Here is a 14449-nt window from a genome sequence, read left to right as displayed (position 1 = left end):
GAAGTCATTTAAAGATTTCAACATATTTGACCACTGTGACCTTGAATATGGGCAAAGAGCATTCATTTGAACAACTTTGTAGACCTTTATCCCTGCATGCTACTGGCCAAATTTCATCACCCTGGACCTTTTGGCAATTCAGAAGAAGTCGTTAAAAGGTTTTCAAGACAAATGACCCCTGTGACCTTAATTAGGAGTGAAGGTCATTCATTACAGCATATTTGGTAGCCCTTCATCCCAGCATGCTTCTGGCCAAATATCATCAGCCTGGGTTTCTTGGTTATTGAGAAGAAGTTGTTTAATGTAAAAAGTTGACAACAGACGGACGGACGACGGACTTTGGGCCAGACGAGCTAAAAAGCTATTCCTTTGAATTGATGTTATTATACATCATACATGAAGCTGTGGCAGAGATATTTTCTGGAAATCTAAATTCATGTACTTGATGTCAATGTCAAATAGAGGTGGCAGTGTTCCTATTTTAGTATACAGCACCTTCTCATACTGTTCAAGTCTGCATACAATGCTTGATGTTATAGGAGGCATGGCAGTCTAGTGCTAGGATGCCAGGCTCGTGACTGAAGGGTTGCGAGTTCGAGTCGAGTCACAGCACTGTGTTGTATCTTTGAACAAGGTACCTTACACCGCTTGTTCCAGTCTACTCAGCTGTAAATGAGTTTGTGATTTGGCAGTGCTAGAATTGTAGAATGCCAGCTGCGAGTGCTGAAATGGCAGCACTGGCTGTTTGCACCCCATGGAGTTGAGAAAGATATTGGCTGGTTGCAAAGGCCCTGTAACCACGGATAATAATTTGTGGACCGCTTTGAGACGACCTACGAACTAGGTTGTGATAAAGCAGTATATAGGAACCTAAACCTATTATTAATATTAATTATTACTATTATTATGTCAATTTATGAAACAGTGGCTGAGATGTGCTGTAAAACTGGAAGGTACAGGCACAGCAAATAACGAATACCCCAGTCTCTGTTTGAAGGGTATAAATACTTCTCTAAACTGCCTTTTGATAAAAGGAAAATACCTAGTAATTCATTACCAGGAATTGGTCTTTAATTACTTCCTTACACATGTACAAATGTAGATTGAAAATTTTATGAATGTTTGATTCACATGAGATGGTTTGAAGACCTTCCAACATGGTAGAGTTCTTCCATTACAGTTTTTCAAAAGTTCAGAGGAATAACAAACCAGTGAAACTATTTGTAACATTTATTCACCATTTTCACATGTTTTCTAAATTTGCATTCAAATTCACAACTTCAGAGTAAAATAACCTAGGAAACCATGCATAATCTTTCAAACCAGTAAATCGCAAACACACACTTTATACATTAATTCAGTAATACAATGAAAGTGTAAAACTTAACAGACTTTTATGGTAGTTCTTACCAATAGATTTATCAATAAAGGACTTTCACAAGCTAGGAGGGATCAGAGATCTCACAAAATGGAAATTGGATGCAGCGTCTTTTATTCTTCAGATAATTGATATTGCATCACAAGAAACCCCTACCTGTATTTATTTTTTAAATCCTTTTGCTCAAGATTTAATGAATTTCTGATACCAGGTGTAAAAAAAAAATCTGCAAAGCAATATCATTACTGAAAATACAGTATTCCCGTTAATTTATTTAACTGTTTTTTACACAATATAAGTATAAGAAAGTGTTTTATCTAACATTTTTTGAAGGATGGCCTTGACAGAATTTGAAGAGTCAATTTCATAAAAAAACAAATGAAACTTCATTTTACAAATATTTGTTTTTCTTGAAATAGAACTTGTGATTTTCCAAAATCATAGTTAATTATAATGACAAATTCCAATACTTTGAAAATAATCATGCACAAAAACGTTACCTTGTACTAATTAAATAAGCAGGCTTTCAACACATGTTCTTGGTGTATCCATACAAATGTATCACAAAAACAGTGAGCAATCGAGACATCAAGTCCAAGCACTTAAAAAAATATCTGACCAGTGTTTAAATGTCTATCATACACATCTTAAAATTGTCACTTATATACGCAATTTACTTGTAGTTGAGCACTTTGATCATGCAAAAAAAACTAATCTACCCACATAACCTGCAGACTTAATTTAATCTTATTATATCAATGGAGGAGATGAGCGTACCTGTTGATTACTTGGAAATTGGTTCGTAGGGGATTCTTCTCTACTTTCTTTTTATTACATCATTACAAGGCAATGGGTCTTGAATTTTATTTTCAACTAGATTTGTATTTTTGTAAACGGGGAAGATTTTTTTGAAAATATTGCATTTATTTCACCTTTAACCTAAAGGTGAATATTGTGGCTACCAGCACACTGCATGCCTATCGTGATTACCTACGTTAATACAGACGCATTTCAAACTACATGAAACGATACTTAATATTTGAAAGTTACAGCTAGCCCAGACAGTTATAATAGAACCAAAGAATCTGTAGTGATACGATATGTCTTAGACTCTCCCTTTTATTCTGACACTGACAAACGAAATAGAAGCAGGTTATCGTACGCTGGTATATGTTTTTATTTAAACTCATCAAATGGAAACCTGATTTTTGTAGCACTGAGCTAGAAAAGAAATTCTTTCAACAAACCTTAACATTTGCTTTTATTAATACCTAAATATAATGTTCGTATCCTTCATCATCCACACACCATTGGAAAATATCAAAATGAACAAAATGTGAATACTGCATGATTGAATAAAACCACTGAAATAAATAATTAGCAAAATGTACATCTGTCTGTGTGCATACAATAAAATATTCAATTTTTAGCATACAAGTCATGTCAGATATTTTAATTTTGGTTCAAAAGTCGCTAACATGTGAAATCAGTAACAGATCTTTTACGATAGGTTTAAGAATCACTTTGACAAAACTGTTAGTAAAGATTTTGTTAGAAAAGTAAAATCAGAACAACCTTACAGTAAACTAAACCCGAATGAAACACAGGAGATAGGCAGTCCTGGCTAGAGCTACGTCATCACAGTGAATAACTGTACTAAACAGGAAAGCCCACTGATAAACAAGTTGTCAAACTTCATTCACCTACAATGAAAAACACTTAAACTGATTGGGTGTCATACCCTTCTCAAAAAGATGTTGGAAGGCTTATATTACTGCAATCTCGAGTTTTTTCGATATAAATGTCTGTCACAGTCGCTGGTTGATATTTTGGTCGTCTGTCCACACTATCTGATCGGTGAGGATTTGAGTGATTTACAGGTCACGTTTCCTAGCTTGGTCTTCATCAAACTCCCCTGCCATTCTGCTTCACAGTCTCCGTTGGATCGTAAATCAGGCTGAGAAAGAGAGAAATGAGTTGAAGAAATATTAAGAAAAAAAACAACATTTGATTTCACAAATGTCAGTAAACACTTAACCTGGAGATCCTACAAAAGCAAATTTACAACATGCAATCTTTGGCGACAATAACTATCCCTATAAGAGTAATTCTTATTCTGATTGTAATACTCTGTTTGATTTGACTATCCAAACATTTTGCTGCAGTATAAGAACAATATGTATATCTATCAGGACAGGTGTACATGTATATACAGTGAATTTTGAGTAAAAAGGTGTAGTAGTCCAGAAATCAGTCGTATTTGATGGATTTAGTTCATCAAATGAAAATAATAATCGACCATAGAATATATATTTTATTCTTTGTCTGTTGCAAAGAAACTTTATTTTACTGTAGGATCAAAACATGGGCATTTTTGATATTTACGCATCATGGCAAATACTGTTTCAGTTTGATCAATATTGTTTTAAATAATGACGCTTTAAGTATTCAGGCTTCATGGAAAACAGTTTGTATTTGAAGAGTTTACAACCACAAAATGTGTTTGAGAATTAAATTGAATTAGAATAGAGTTGCCTTACAGTGATTTGCATAGGCATATCGCATATTAAACTGTGTTGTAAATATCTGCTCTACAAAAATTACAAGTAATGGAGTGACATAAATATACAAACACCGAAGGATTATCCAATACATTTAGGTCCAGCACAGCACAGGACATTGTACTTGTCAGTTACGAATATTTAACTTGTATAACCAATAAAAGCATAAGTGAATTCCAATAACAATCCAATAACCCTTCAAAATAACTTATGATATCAAACCTCAACCTGTTAAACTGGCATGTTGACTTTTGAAAACACAGTTGTAAACATTTGAAAGAAACTTGTGAAATATGTACCTGTAGACTTTCCCAAACTTTCTTCTTTGGTTTGAGTTCCTCATCAGGCATTCCGTCATAGCTGTCAAAGAATACCTTTTCCCCTGGAGCACTTCCCTCGGGAGGGTTAAGAGGCTCTACAGCGCGGGGTTCCGCCACACTCACACACATGAGCATTGCCTGGGACTCGATGCCTCTCATCTTCTGTGGTTTGAGGTTACACAGGAACACGCCCATGCGGTCCTGGAGTTCCTCCATTGGCACAAGTCCAGCCAGTCCACTGACCACCGTCCGAGGAGCCTCCTCCCCAAGGTCTACTGATTCTACGTACAATGAGTCTGCATCTGGATGCTTTGTCACAGAAAGGATTTTCCCCACCCTCAGGTCGAGTCTGTCTGGGGTCAGTTTATCCTCAGTAGCGGTCCCTGTGGCTCCTTTCTGGCCAGGCTTCTCTGAAACCATAGATTTATTGCCTAGTTAGAGTTTTCTGTAAATGTGTAGCAATCTTAGGCATTTTTTTTTTAGTTCCTGAAAACATGCCAGTCAGTCTATATAAAATGTTAAATAAGAAACAATAATACATAAGATTTCAATAACTTCTACAAACTGAGCAGCTCTTCAATAAAACACTATTGTCTCTTGAAAATGAGTTTGTGACACCCACATACGAGTACCTAATCTCCTGTAAATGAGTACCCAGTCCCTGTAAATGATTACCCAATCTCCTGTAAAGGAGTACCTTGTCTCCTGTAAATGAGTACCCAGTCCCTGCAAATAAGTACCCAGTCCCTGTAAATGAGTACCCAGTGTCCTGTAAATGAGTACCCAGTCCCTGTAAATGAGTACCCAGTCCCTGTAAACGAGTACCCAGTCCCTGTAAACGAGTACCCAGTCCCTGTTAATGAGTACCAGGTGTTCTGTAAATGAGTACCCAGTGTCCTGTAAACGAGTACCCAGTGTCTGCTAACACTTACTTTTCTTCTCCACCGGGTATGCTCTGCCAGCCAGCTTCTTCAGCTCATCAGAAGAGAACTCAGCCCTAATTGGCTCCAGCAGCTCATTTAGGTAAAACTCCACTGAGGTTTTCAGGTCTCCAGGGTGCACCTCCTGTACCATACATGTTAGTATTAAATTATCTCCATTCTCATTTTAAACAAAGATCTTTTCATTTAAGAGTGCATGTGCCAACCTACTATACATACTCCTTGCCATAGAAAAAGTTCCACAATAATCCCTCTTTTATGAATGGTGGATTCTGCTTTTTCACTGGCAACACTTTTGAAAGTGCACAAGAATGCTAGCACTGCTAACACAGATACTTAATGGGTGGTCGGGTGGTGCAGTGGATAGAGCACTTGCCTTTCACTGAGGATGCCAGGGTTCGATTCCCAAATTGGATGTGAAAAGGTATGGGGTGCCTGCTCGACCACATGGGTTTTCGCCAAGATACTCCAGTTTCCTCCCCAAATCCAGGCCAACAAGATTGATTATCATAATTTGTAAAAACTTAATAATAACATAATTGTTGTAAAATAAATATAGATTTTATTAACCCGGGTAATTCTGAATTATCCAATTGGATTTTTTTCACTAAGATCCTTTCAAACTAACTCGATTTTTCTTATGGAAAACTGGTTTGGAAGTACAGCAACCCCCAAACAAGATAATTCTTATTATTCCAAATTACTGAACATAAATACTTTATTATACATCATATGATAAAATCTATATTTTCAGGTAATTGACTAACTACAATAAAAACAGATTGGTTTTCCTTGACATAACTATATTGTTCTCCTTAGGAAGGTACTATATGACATCCCAATGACATAAAGACACATCTTACGTCGATGCCAATTTTGTTGTGAGGTTGAGAATATAGGGTATTTTTATATGTATACATAAAATCACAATTTTTTTCTTCTATAATTCTATGATTTATCCTCATTAACATGCAACATCTAATGTAAATGTACCAAGACCTGCTTAATACACCTTCACTGAAAACTTAGTCTACTGTAATAGTAATTTAGACTGAAATTTTTAGAACAGTGTGCAAACTTTAAACTTGAAGATGAAAAATGCCTCAACTAGATGCATGAAACATTCCACTGAAAAATTTGGTCCATAAATCTTTCTTTATCCATATTGATGAAAATTGAAATTAAATAAAAGTTTTAAAAAAGTGGTTTTATCATGATTGATTTTTAAAAATATTTTCCAATATTAAACCAAACTCAAGTCACATTGAACTTTTTACCTCTTTTTCAAATGCTGCTTCTAGATCTACAAAACATGTGTATATACTATCCCCACCATATTCAGCTGATCTTAGGACCTTGAATTCTGAAAAAGAAGAGATTGTTTTACTTTATTATATTTATTCCATTCTTTTATTCTTTAACACACATAACTTTAAACATTCAAACATAACTTATTAGTGAATATGCAATATTTATTTGAAGCCCCAGACGGGATACTTGCTGACTTTAGCGAAGTGGAACAGTTTCCAAACCTACAGTTGCAAGGAAAAATCAAACTTGTAACTTATCTCAGTCTCAGGCTAAGATTGTGTAACATCCCAACCGAGGCGTAGATTATGTTACAGAATCTTAGCCCTCGACTGAGATAACCTGAATTCACTCAGTTACAGGTAATAGATTTAATTAGTCTTGTGACAAGATTCAGTGGTCAATAAAAACACATTGCTAGGTAAATAGTTACCTCCTGTTCTAGACAGCGGAAAGAGAACAAATTTACAGAAGGACAGCACGCCATTATCCTTAATGTTTCCCGGCTCACAGAAGGCGGACTTTAACTTCTTCTTCAGCTGGGCGGGAGAGTCTAGTAGGTCTATCTTGGAGGATTCATCTGAAGAGCTCATCTTGGTCCCTGTGAGGCCCGGTACTATAGGAAGAAGATACTTTTTACTAGGGCTGCAACAATACATTAACATGACGATACGATACGTATCTCATACCGTACATATATAGTAACAGATGAAGCAAAACGATAGGAAATATTGCAAATTTTGAATTGCAATATTACAACAGGAAATAGACTTGGTCCAAAATGGGCATGATTTTAAAGTTTCACACAATTCATGTCTTCCGAGGTGCATGCAGAGCTGGAGCTGTCACTCGCCATTTGGGAACGGATAGGAGTAAACTTAATTCAGAAACTTCAAAATCCAGAAAATATCTTAGGTGTATCATGACCTCCAAAATAATATTGTGTGTCATACCTTATTCAAAATATTGCAATGTATCATCCCACGATATATCATTGCAGCCCCAGTTTTCACAAAGCCTAGTCCCAAGTTCTACTAAGACACAAGCTAGGTGTGTTGATATACCCTGTACTAACTTTACTACTGTTGTCACTGCTATGGTAGTCCTTCGATTGTCATGTCTTTGACAATAAACACACAAAACACAGTAACTATCAGAGAACATCACTTGATGACTAAGTTTTTTATTATGTAAATATCATAATCTTTTTGCCAAGTACACCTTATGAAGTCTGTAAGTTACAGAAGTTTATACCGATAAGACAATGAACAAATAATGTTCTATTCCTTTTTATCAAATATTCACCAGTGAAATATCAGGAATCTTCCCTGCAGTGATTATATAAGAAACATTAAATCTTCACATGTGAAGATATCACTATGAATATTGTCCAATCAGAACAGTACATTCTATTCACTGTGTAGATTGTTTGTCTCCAAGTTCCGGTGAAGCAACAGCAGAATTATTGGTAGTTTTGTTAGACCTTTGAACCATACAGTATGGTATTTACATAACTACACAATTTGTATCAGTTTTGCTTGGAAATCTTACCAGATTATAGCAGCAAACAGCAGAATTACATTTGAGCAACCCATTCAAAATGGCTCTCTGCTTTGTCGTCAGGTGCGACATCATCAGAAATTAACATCAAATATTACGCTTCTAATTCCCACACTTTTTTGAAGCAGCAATATTTGAGTTCTGTGACTTTAAAACATGTAATGGTTTTTAATGGGGAAACCATCACCTATATATTATCTATGTGTATCCCTTTAGCACCATGGACAGCCAGTAAAACATTATTGAAATGGGTTTGTCATGATCTGAGTCCTTGATGTGTTTCCAACATTTGGTAACCTTTCTTTTGAGAAAATTCTGGACCGTTTGGTTTGGTTAGTTTTATCATTTCTGACCTTGACATTATATATATATACTCACCCATAGGGTTCATCATGTGGATCCTCTTGCTGTATCCTAGATGTGGGAGGTACTGAAAACATGTAACATAGCATCGTTAAACAGTTACTACAAAAAATATCAGTTTATCTCAAAAAATGTTTATCTCAAAGATTGTTAACTTTCATTTCTTTTTAAATCAAAAGTTCCTTTTTACCTCTAAAACCTTTTTAACTACGGGTCATCTTTATTAATTTCTATGCATATCAATTCGAACAAACTCAAGAATTTTCTGATCTCACATATTATTTTCATAGACCCATAGAATTCAATTTCATGAGATTTTATGACAAATGAAATGTAATTTTACAACTTATGCTTGTCACATTATGGTAATTAATTGCACTATATAAAAGAAATAAAAAAAAATCAAATTAATTTCAAAACTATCTACATTCTTTAATAAGCATAATTTCAATTCTATAGGGTATATATATTTTATTTCTAGTTTCAGACAGAAATACTTACAACATTACTTATCTTCTATTTTCTATCACAAGTTTAGGTAGTTTAAACAATGTTTCTATTTGTATTAAATGAGGTACTCACTTTTTCTGCAAATGTGAAGATTTTACGCTGATCAACTCCTCCAAATTGAGCATCCACCTTGAGGTATTCCTCATCAAGTGCCTGAACACAAATCAACCTGAGTGACTATGTTATACATCAAGGACACAGAACTCATAATGACCAATGTAATACATGGAAAATTTACAAAAGCAATACATAGAGAAAAACAATCAAATTGATTTACAGGCTTATTAAATAATTTTTTACCCGAGTCCTACTATACAGTTGTTAATTATGTTTTTACCCCAGTACGGTAACCTCACATATTACTGCTTCGACAGTACATACATTAAGATTGGAACGATACGGAGAAGATTAGCATGGCCCCTGCCCATATTAAATCAATCATAAGTACATCACTGTCCCTTTCCTTTACCAATATTCAATGTAGAAAAGATTATGAAAAGTTCTTTTAACACAACCAATAGATATGTTTATATGACGTTTCGATGACTAGTACGACATTTATGTGACGTTTCGATGACTAGTACGATATGTCGTACTAGTCATCGAAACGTCACATAGAAAATGTTATTGGCTGTGTAAAAAGAACTTTTCATAATCCATACTTACCAACCGGAAGAAAATGTTTAGAAATGTAGAAAAGACTTTATTGTTTTAAGTTAGAAGACAATTTCCCAAAAAAATCCATAAAACTATTTCTGCTATTGCATATCAGCCCTTTTGTTTTGGTAATATTTTAAATTCAAAGTCTGATACAAAATAAAGAATAGAAATACTGTTTTATACAATCTTTGTAAATATCAATTTCATGTAGATATATAATCATTTGTCTTCATATTTGCCTATTCATATATCCTAGTTCTCAAAGACAGTAATCGGAAGCAAACTTGCTTTTGTTATGCTAAAAAGAAAGGTCAATTTTATATCTCATTTATGAAAGATTTTATAACCTCATACTGATGTGATAATTAATCCTCACTGTCACACCCATTCATTTACAAATGAGACGGTCGTACCTGAAGACCAGGATAGAGCAGTCCACTAAGTAGGGGGTGGTCAACCTGTTTTACCACCTCTGCTCCAGCCTTCTTGGCATCATGTTCCGTCACCAACGACGACAGTCTGTAGACATCTAATGTGTACTCTCTGTAATTAAAAAAATCTTGTCAGGTTTTGGATACTTTCTCAGAATTTTGTCTTATAAAATCTATTACGTGTTACTGAGCAAGATCAGGGTATTTGCCCAGGTCGGGATGTTACAGAATCTTAGCCCGAGATTTCCCAGCAAATCCAATGAGTTATCTTCCATGATCGGCTTTTGTTGATGCGTCACAGGCATAAAAAGCCTTGTACGTACTCTGAATCAGTCTAAGAATAGAGAACGCTGAGTTGTGGTTGTCCGGAACATGTCATTGACTTACTTGCTGAGCTGGTATTCGGTGCCCTTCACAAACTTGAGCTTTTCAAGAGGGACCTCAATCGACTTGAGCATGGCCTTGATAGCTGCCTCGTAGTACTTGACACGTAAATTCAGTAACTCCCAAGGGGCCTTCATGTTGTCAAGGTAGGCATGAAGGTCAGCAAACAGGATGGTAACCTGGCAACACAGTATGTTTAGTCACTTAATACGAGTAATGTCAAAACTAGTGAAAAATACATTCTATCTACAGGAAAATCACTCTACTTGCAGTAAAATGCATGACAAATATTGAATATGAAAAATTAGATTATCATATTAAAGTTGTGTATATTTTCTAAAATTTAATATTAAAACAAGTCGAAACGTCTGAAATTTTCATAGTCTGACAACTTTTATGATTAACTGGAAATCTGCTTATCTTTTTTCAATTCACACTAGTCATACTTATTTCAATTATATCCCAGAAGGACTTTCTAGACGTGGACATACCTCACAGCCAGCCTTAAGGAAGTCTGCAATCTTTGACATGGGAACAAAGTAGGCCACGTGAGGTTTGCCAGTGGTGGCGGTTCCCCAGTAGATCTTCACATCACGCTCTTTTAAAACTGCCTTGAGTTTCTCCTCACCTATCGTCTCCTACAGAAACCAAAACACTGTCAACCATTTCACAACACAGGTAAAAAATAATTTGTTTTCAGTAGTTCAGTTCTTCTACAATTTTTTTATCACTTTAAAATGATACAACTTTTTAATAAATACCGGTATATCAAACTTTTTTCAATTAAATATTTCAATTATACCAATTGTTGGTCATATTATCCATCCAAAAATACTTTATCTACAGTTACCTATATTTAGGAAAATGTTAATTTACAAAATCAGGAAAATGTTTCAGTATAATGAACTCATACTTCTACGTGCCAAATAGATATTCCTGTCAGTCAAATTTCACATAACTTTAATTATAAACATCAGCCAGAAAGATTCAGAATGGAAAGAATAATCTATAAAAATAAGATGAACACTGATTTAACTCTCTGGTTTTACCTGTAAGTTCCTAGTAATTAATGTAAACTTTTCCTCCGGAGAGAGACTGCTCCCATTTTCTGCCATTTTAGATTCTCAATCACAATGGACCCTAGTTCTTGACAAAAGAAAGAAAAAAAATGTAAGAAAATGTTAAAGACATACAACTATAATCAATTTTTCAATAAATTAAAATTTCGTTAACACCAAAAATATGTTTTAACTAAATAAAGCTCTGCATGTACTTGCATCTATCAATAATATCTAGTTCACGCATAACCACTATAGCTCGGGTTTCCTCATTCCAAACTCATTGGATAAACCTGCTAGGAAATGGTAAACATATTTTGTTACCCATTAGTGGGTATTTCATTGGTCAATTTTATAATTATGCTTTGTGATGTCATCTTCTATTGTGAAGTCATAATTCATGGCAAATGTTTATACAATCAGAAACAGGAATAATATTATAGTAATAGGATATAATATCTGGTAGATTGTGGGAAGAAAAGGTCCCCAAACTTGTGATGTGGAATTCAAATGTCATGTTTATCTTATTCTCCTTACTAAATTTTCAAATTGAAAAAGACACTCTGTATTTAAACATTGTTTCTTGTATGGTAATTAGAAAATGAACTATTTAACTCAAGTAAGATAAACTTGATAACCAACAATCACTTGTTGGCAAACTTTTACAGTTACATATAGGATCCCCTAGTAAGTTGTCAGAACTTGTGCCAAATCCCTTTGAATGTTTTTTTCAATAGGATCTAAAAAAAACATGAAATAAAATATCTATATCCATTATTTGAACATTTAGAAAAGAAACCATATTTCTGAATACCTGGTTATTGTATAAATCCAAATATTTAGCAATATCATGGCAGTTAGTGCAATGTGCATTATGTAATTTTATCAGGTAGTGAAATATAGTGATCAATGCAATATAGACGAAATGACATAAGGGAAATAACTCTTCATTCATGACTTAGAAGTACATGGTATAATATTTTTCATGAAGATTTGTTTGTGAAAGCATGGAATTAGATAAGAATATCTAAGTCTGTGGTAAAAGTATCATCAATGTATGCATATATAATAAATACCATATACTATACCTGTATTTCAATCAGTCACAAACCAATACTGCTAAAAGCAGACACATTGTAAATTTAGATTGTTTTTGCTTTAAATGATTTTAAATATTTTTTGATTTTAATTGAGTGAAACAGAAAAGAAAAAAATCTCACAATCAGGCAAATACATTTTTTATTTTGTTAATAATATACCTAACTAGCATTACCATGTCTTCCAAACGCAAGAGTTGCACTCTTGAAGACCAGTGATTTGTTTAGGGTGCATGTGTGGCCTTATAAAGGCACCTAGCTACTTTCCCCTAGAAATTCTCTGCTGTATAATGCAAAAATCCTCTTTATTTTCCCAAAAGTACACCTTAACTTTGACCCCAATATAGCATATAGACTATTTTAACCAATCATACAGGTCCAGTACACTCTGCCGATTGAGCTATATAGCTGTAAAGACCTATAATAGCTCTATTGACCTATCTGAAATAGGGCTACATTCACGTATACCGGTTGAAACGGTACGTGTGGCGCAGACATTTTCCACGATAAACGAACGCACTTGGACCGTTCTATAAGCAGAGCTAAAAATGCACAGTATCGAAGAATAAAAAACGATGTATCAAAAATATTATACCCTTCTCTTACGCGTCCACTGAATTACATAACGTATCTTAAAAACTACATGTGGCTTGACATTGTTTTAGAAAGAAATAACGCAAAATGGCAATAGTCAGCATTTTAGTTTCAGTCAGGTACGTCTGGACCCCTCAATCTAAGCGTGCCAAATTTTCCTGAGGTCAGCCTTGGTCCAGATCTGTACCTGTTGTTTTCTTTACAGGTTCAACCGGATACGCGAATGTACCCTAGGTCTTTAAAGCTATTTTCATGTGATTTTCTTTTTTAAGGAACGAAACAAATTTGCTTTAGAAAGAAGATTTTATCATTATGTTGATAACAAAAGACATTAAATGTTCTTTTTAAAAAATAATGATGTTAAAAAAATCGGAAAATGAAAATAAACATCTAAATGTATACTTTTTTGTAGTCTACATACCCATAAACTTTATTGTTTTATGTAGTAAGAGCTCAATCGGCAGTGTACTGGACCTGTCATAGATATCCTGATACGACGTAATGTACTGTAAATTGGTGAACTTATTTTACTCATAAGTATACAAATATTCCTCCATTGTTTTGAATGATAAATATGAAATCGAAGACATTAATGAAACAATTTTGTGGATAGGCCTACCATTAAAACTTCCATAAATTTTAACAAATAATGTTGGTAAACTGTGGTCATTCATCGACCGTAGTTTCACTAGTTTGTTCCTGAATAATTTAAAGTAACCATGGTACCTCTGTGTACGTTGTTTTCTGAATACAAACCTGTTTATCCTCTCAGCTCGATTCAGGAAGTGCCAACTTATCTAGACTTGACAGCAACGCACGTAGGTAACAGATTGACGTTTACAACTTTCTTGCCTCGAGTTTCATCATCGTCCACGCTTTGGCGTATGTCGCAATATATGTCGAGGAAACTGTTATAACTGATAAACAGTTTAACATGATATACTGATAATATTTTTCGAATGTATAGAGTTTTGGTATATAAGGATCATTTATATAAATTAATAAATATAATCATATTTACGACAACCAAAAAGTGATACGTGCAGACTTTCGACAGAGTGTGTTTACGTTACGACCAAGTCCACGTTATTGACCGAGTTTATCAGTGGACTTCGCCCTATATTCACAACCGCATACGTACACAGAAGAATACAACAGAGTTTAAAGGCACAGGGAAGACACCGTCCGTACGTTAACCTATTTACCGTTGTCGGTCCAATTTCGCCCCATCGAATTCATATGTCCTGTCTATATAACTTACTCTCAACCTTGCTGCTGCCCCCC

General features: G+C 34.6%; 2 protein-coding genes across 4 annotated transcripts in view; one reads left to right on the top strand and one right to left on the bottom strand.

Annotated features, from left to right (window-relative positions):
• Positions 1–1216: 1216 nt before the first annotated feature.
• LOC110456460 (tyrosine--tRNA ligase, cytoplasmic-like) lies at positions 1217–14062 on the bottom strand. The gene is made up of 12 exons (XM_021507237.1): positions 13922–14062; positions 11466–11562; positions 10908–11054; positions 10420–10595; positions 10015–10144; positions 9014–9094; positions 8447–8498; positions 6942–7124; positions 6478–6563; positions 5192–5324; positions 4239–4669; positions 1217–3335 (listed from the first exon to the last, which is right to left on the bottom strand). The coding sequence occupies exons 2-12, from the start codon at positions 11529–11531 to the stop codon at positions 3225–3227; spliced, it is 1596 nt and encodes a 531-aa protein (XP_021362912.1). The 5' UTR covers positions 11532–11562; positions 13922–14062; the 3' UTR covers positions 1217–3224.
• A 117-nt stretch (positions 14063–14179) lies between these two features.
• LOC110456461 (1-acyl-sn-glycerol-3-phosphate acyltransferase delta-like) overlaps positions 14180–14449 on the top strand; it is a 32074-nt gene continuing 31804 nt past the window's right edge. For 2 of the 3 annotated variants that reach the window (XM_021507240.1, XM_021507239.1), the window contains exon 1: positions 14180–14352. The gene's annotated coding sequence lies outside the window, so the exon portion shown is untranslated. The remainder of the gene's footprint in view (positions 14353–14449) is intronic. The other variant, XM_021507238.1, reaches the window with a different exon arrangement.

The sequence above is a fragment of the Mizuhopecten yessoensis genome, unplaced genomic scaffold (assembly GCF_002113885.1).
Source record: "Mizuhopecten yessoensis strain PY_sf001 unplaced genomic scaffold, ASM211388v2 scaffold8745, whole genome shotgun sequence".
NCBI classification, from domain to species: domain Eukaryota; kingdom Metazoa; phylum Mollusca; class Bivalvia; order Pectinida; family Pectinidae; genus Mizuhopecten; species Mizuhopecten yessoensis.
The sequence above is the reverse complement of the archived record's forward strand: the minus strand, read 5'-3'. Positions and strand labels throughout refer to the sequence as shown.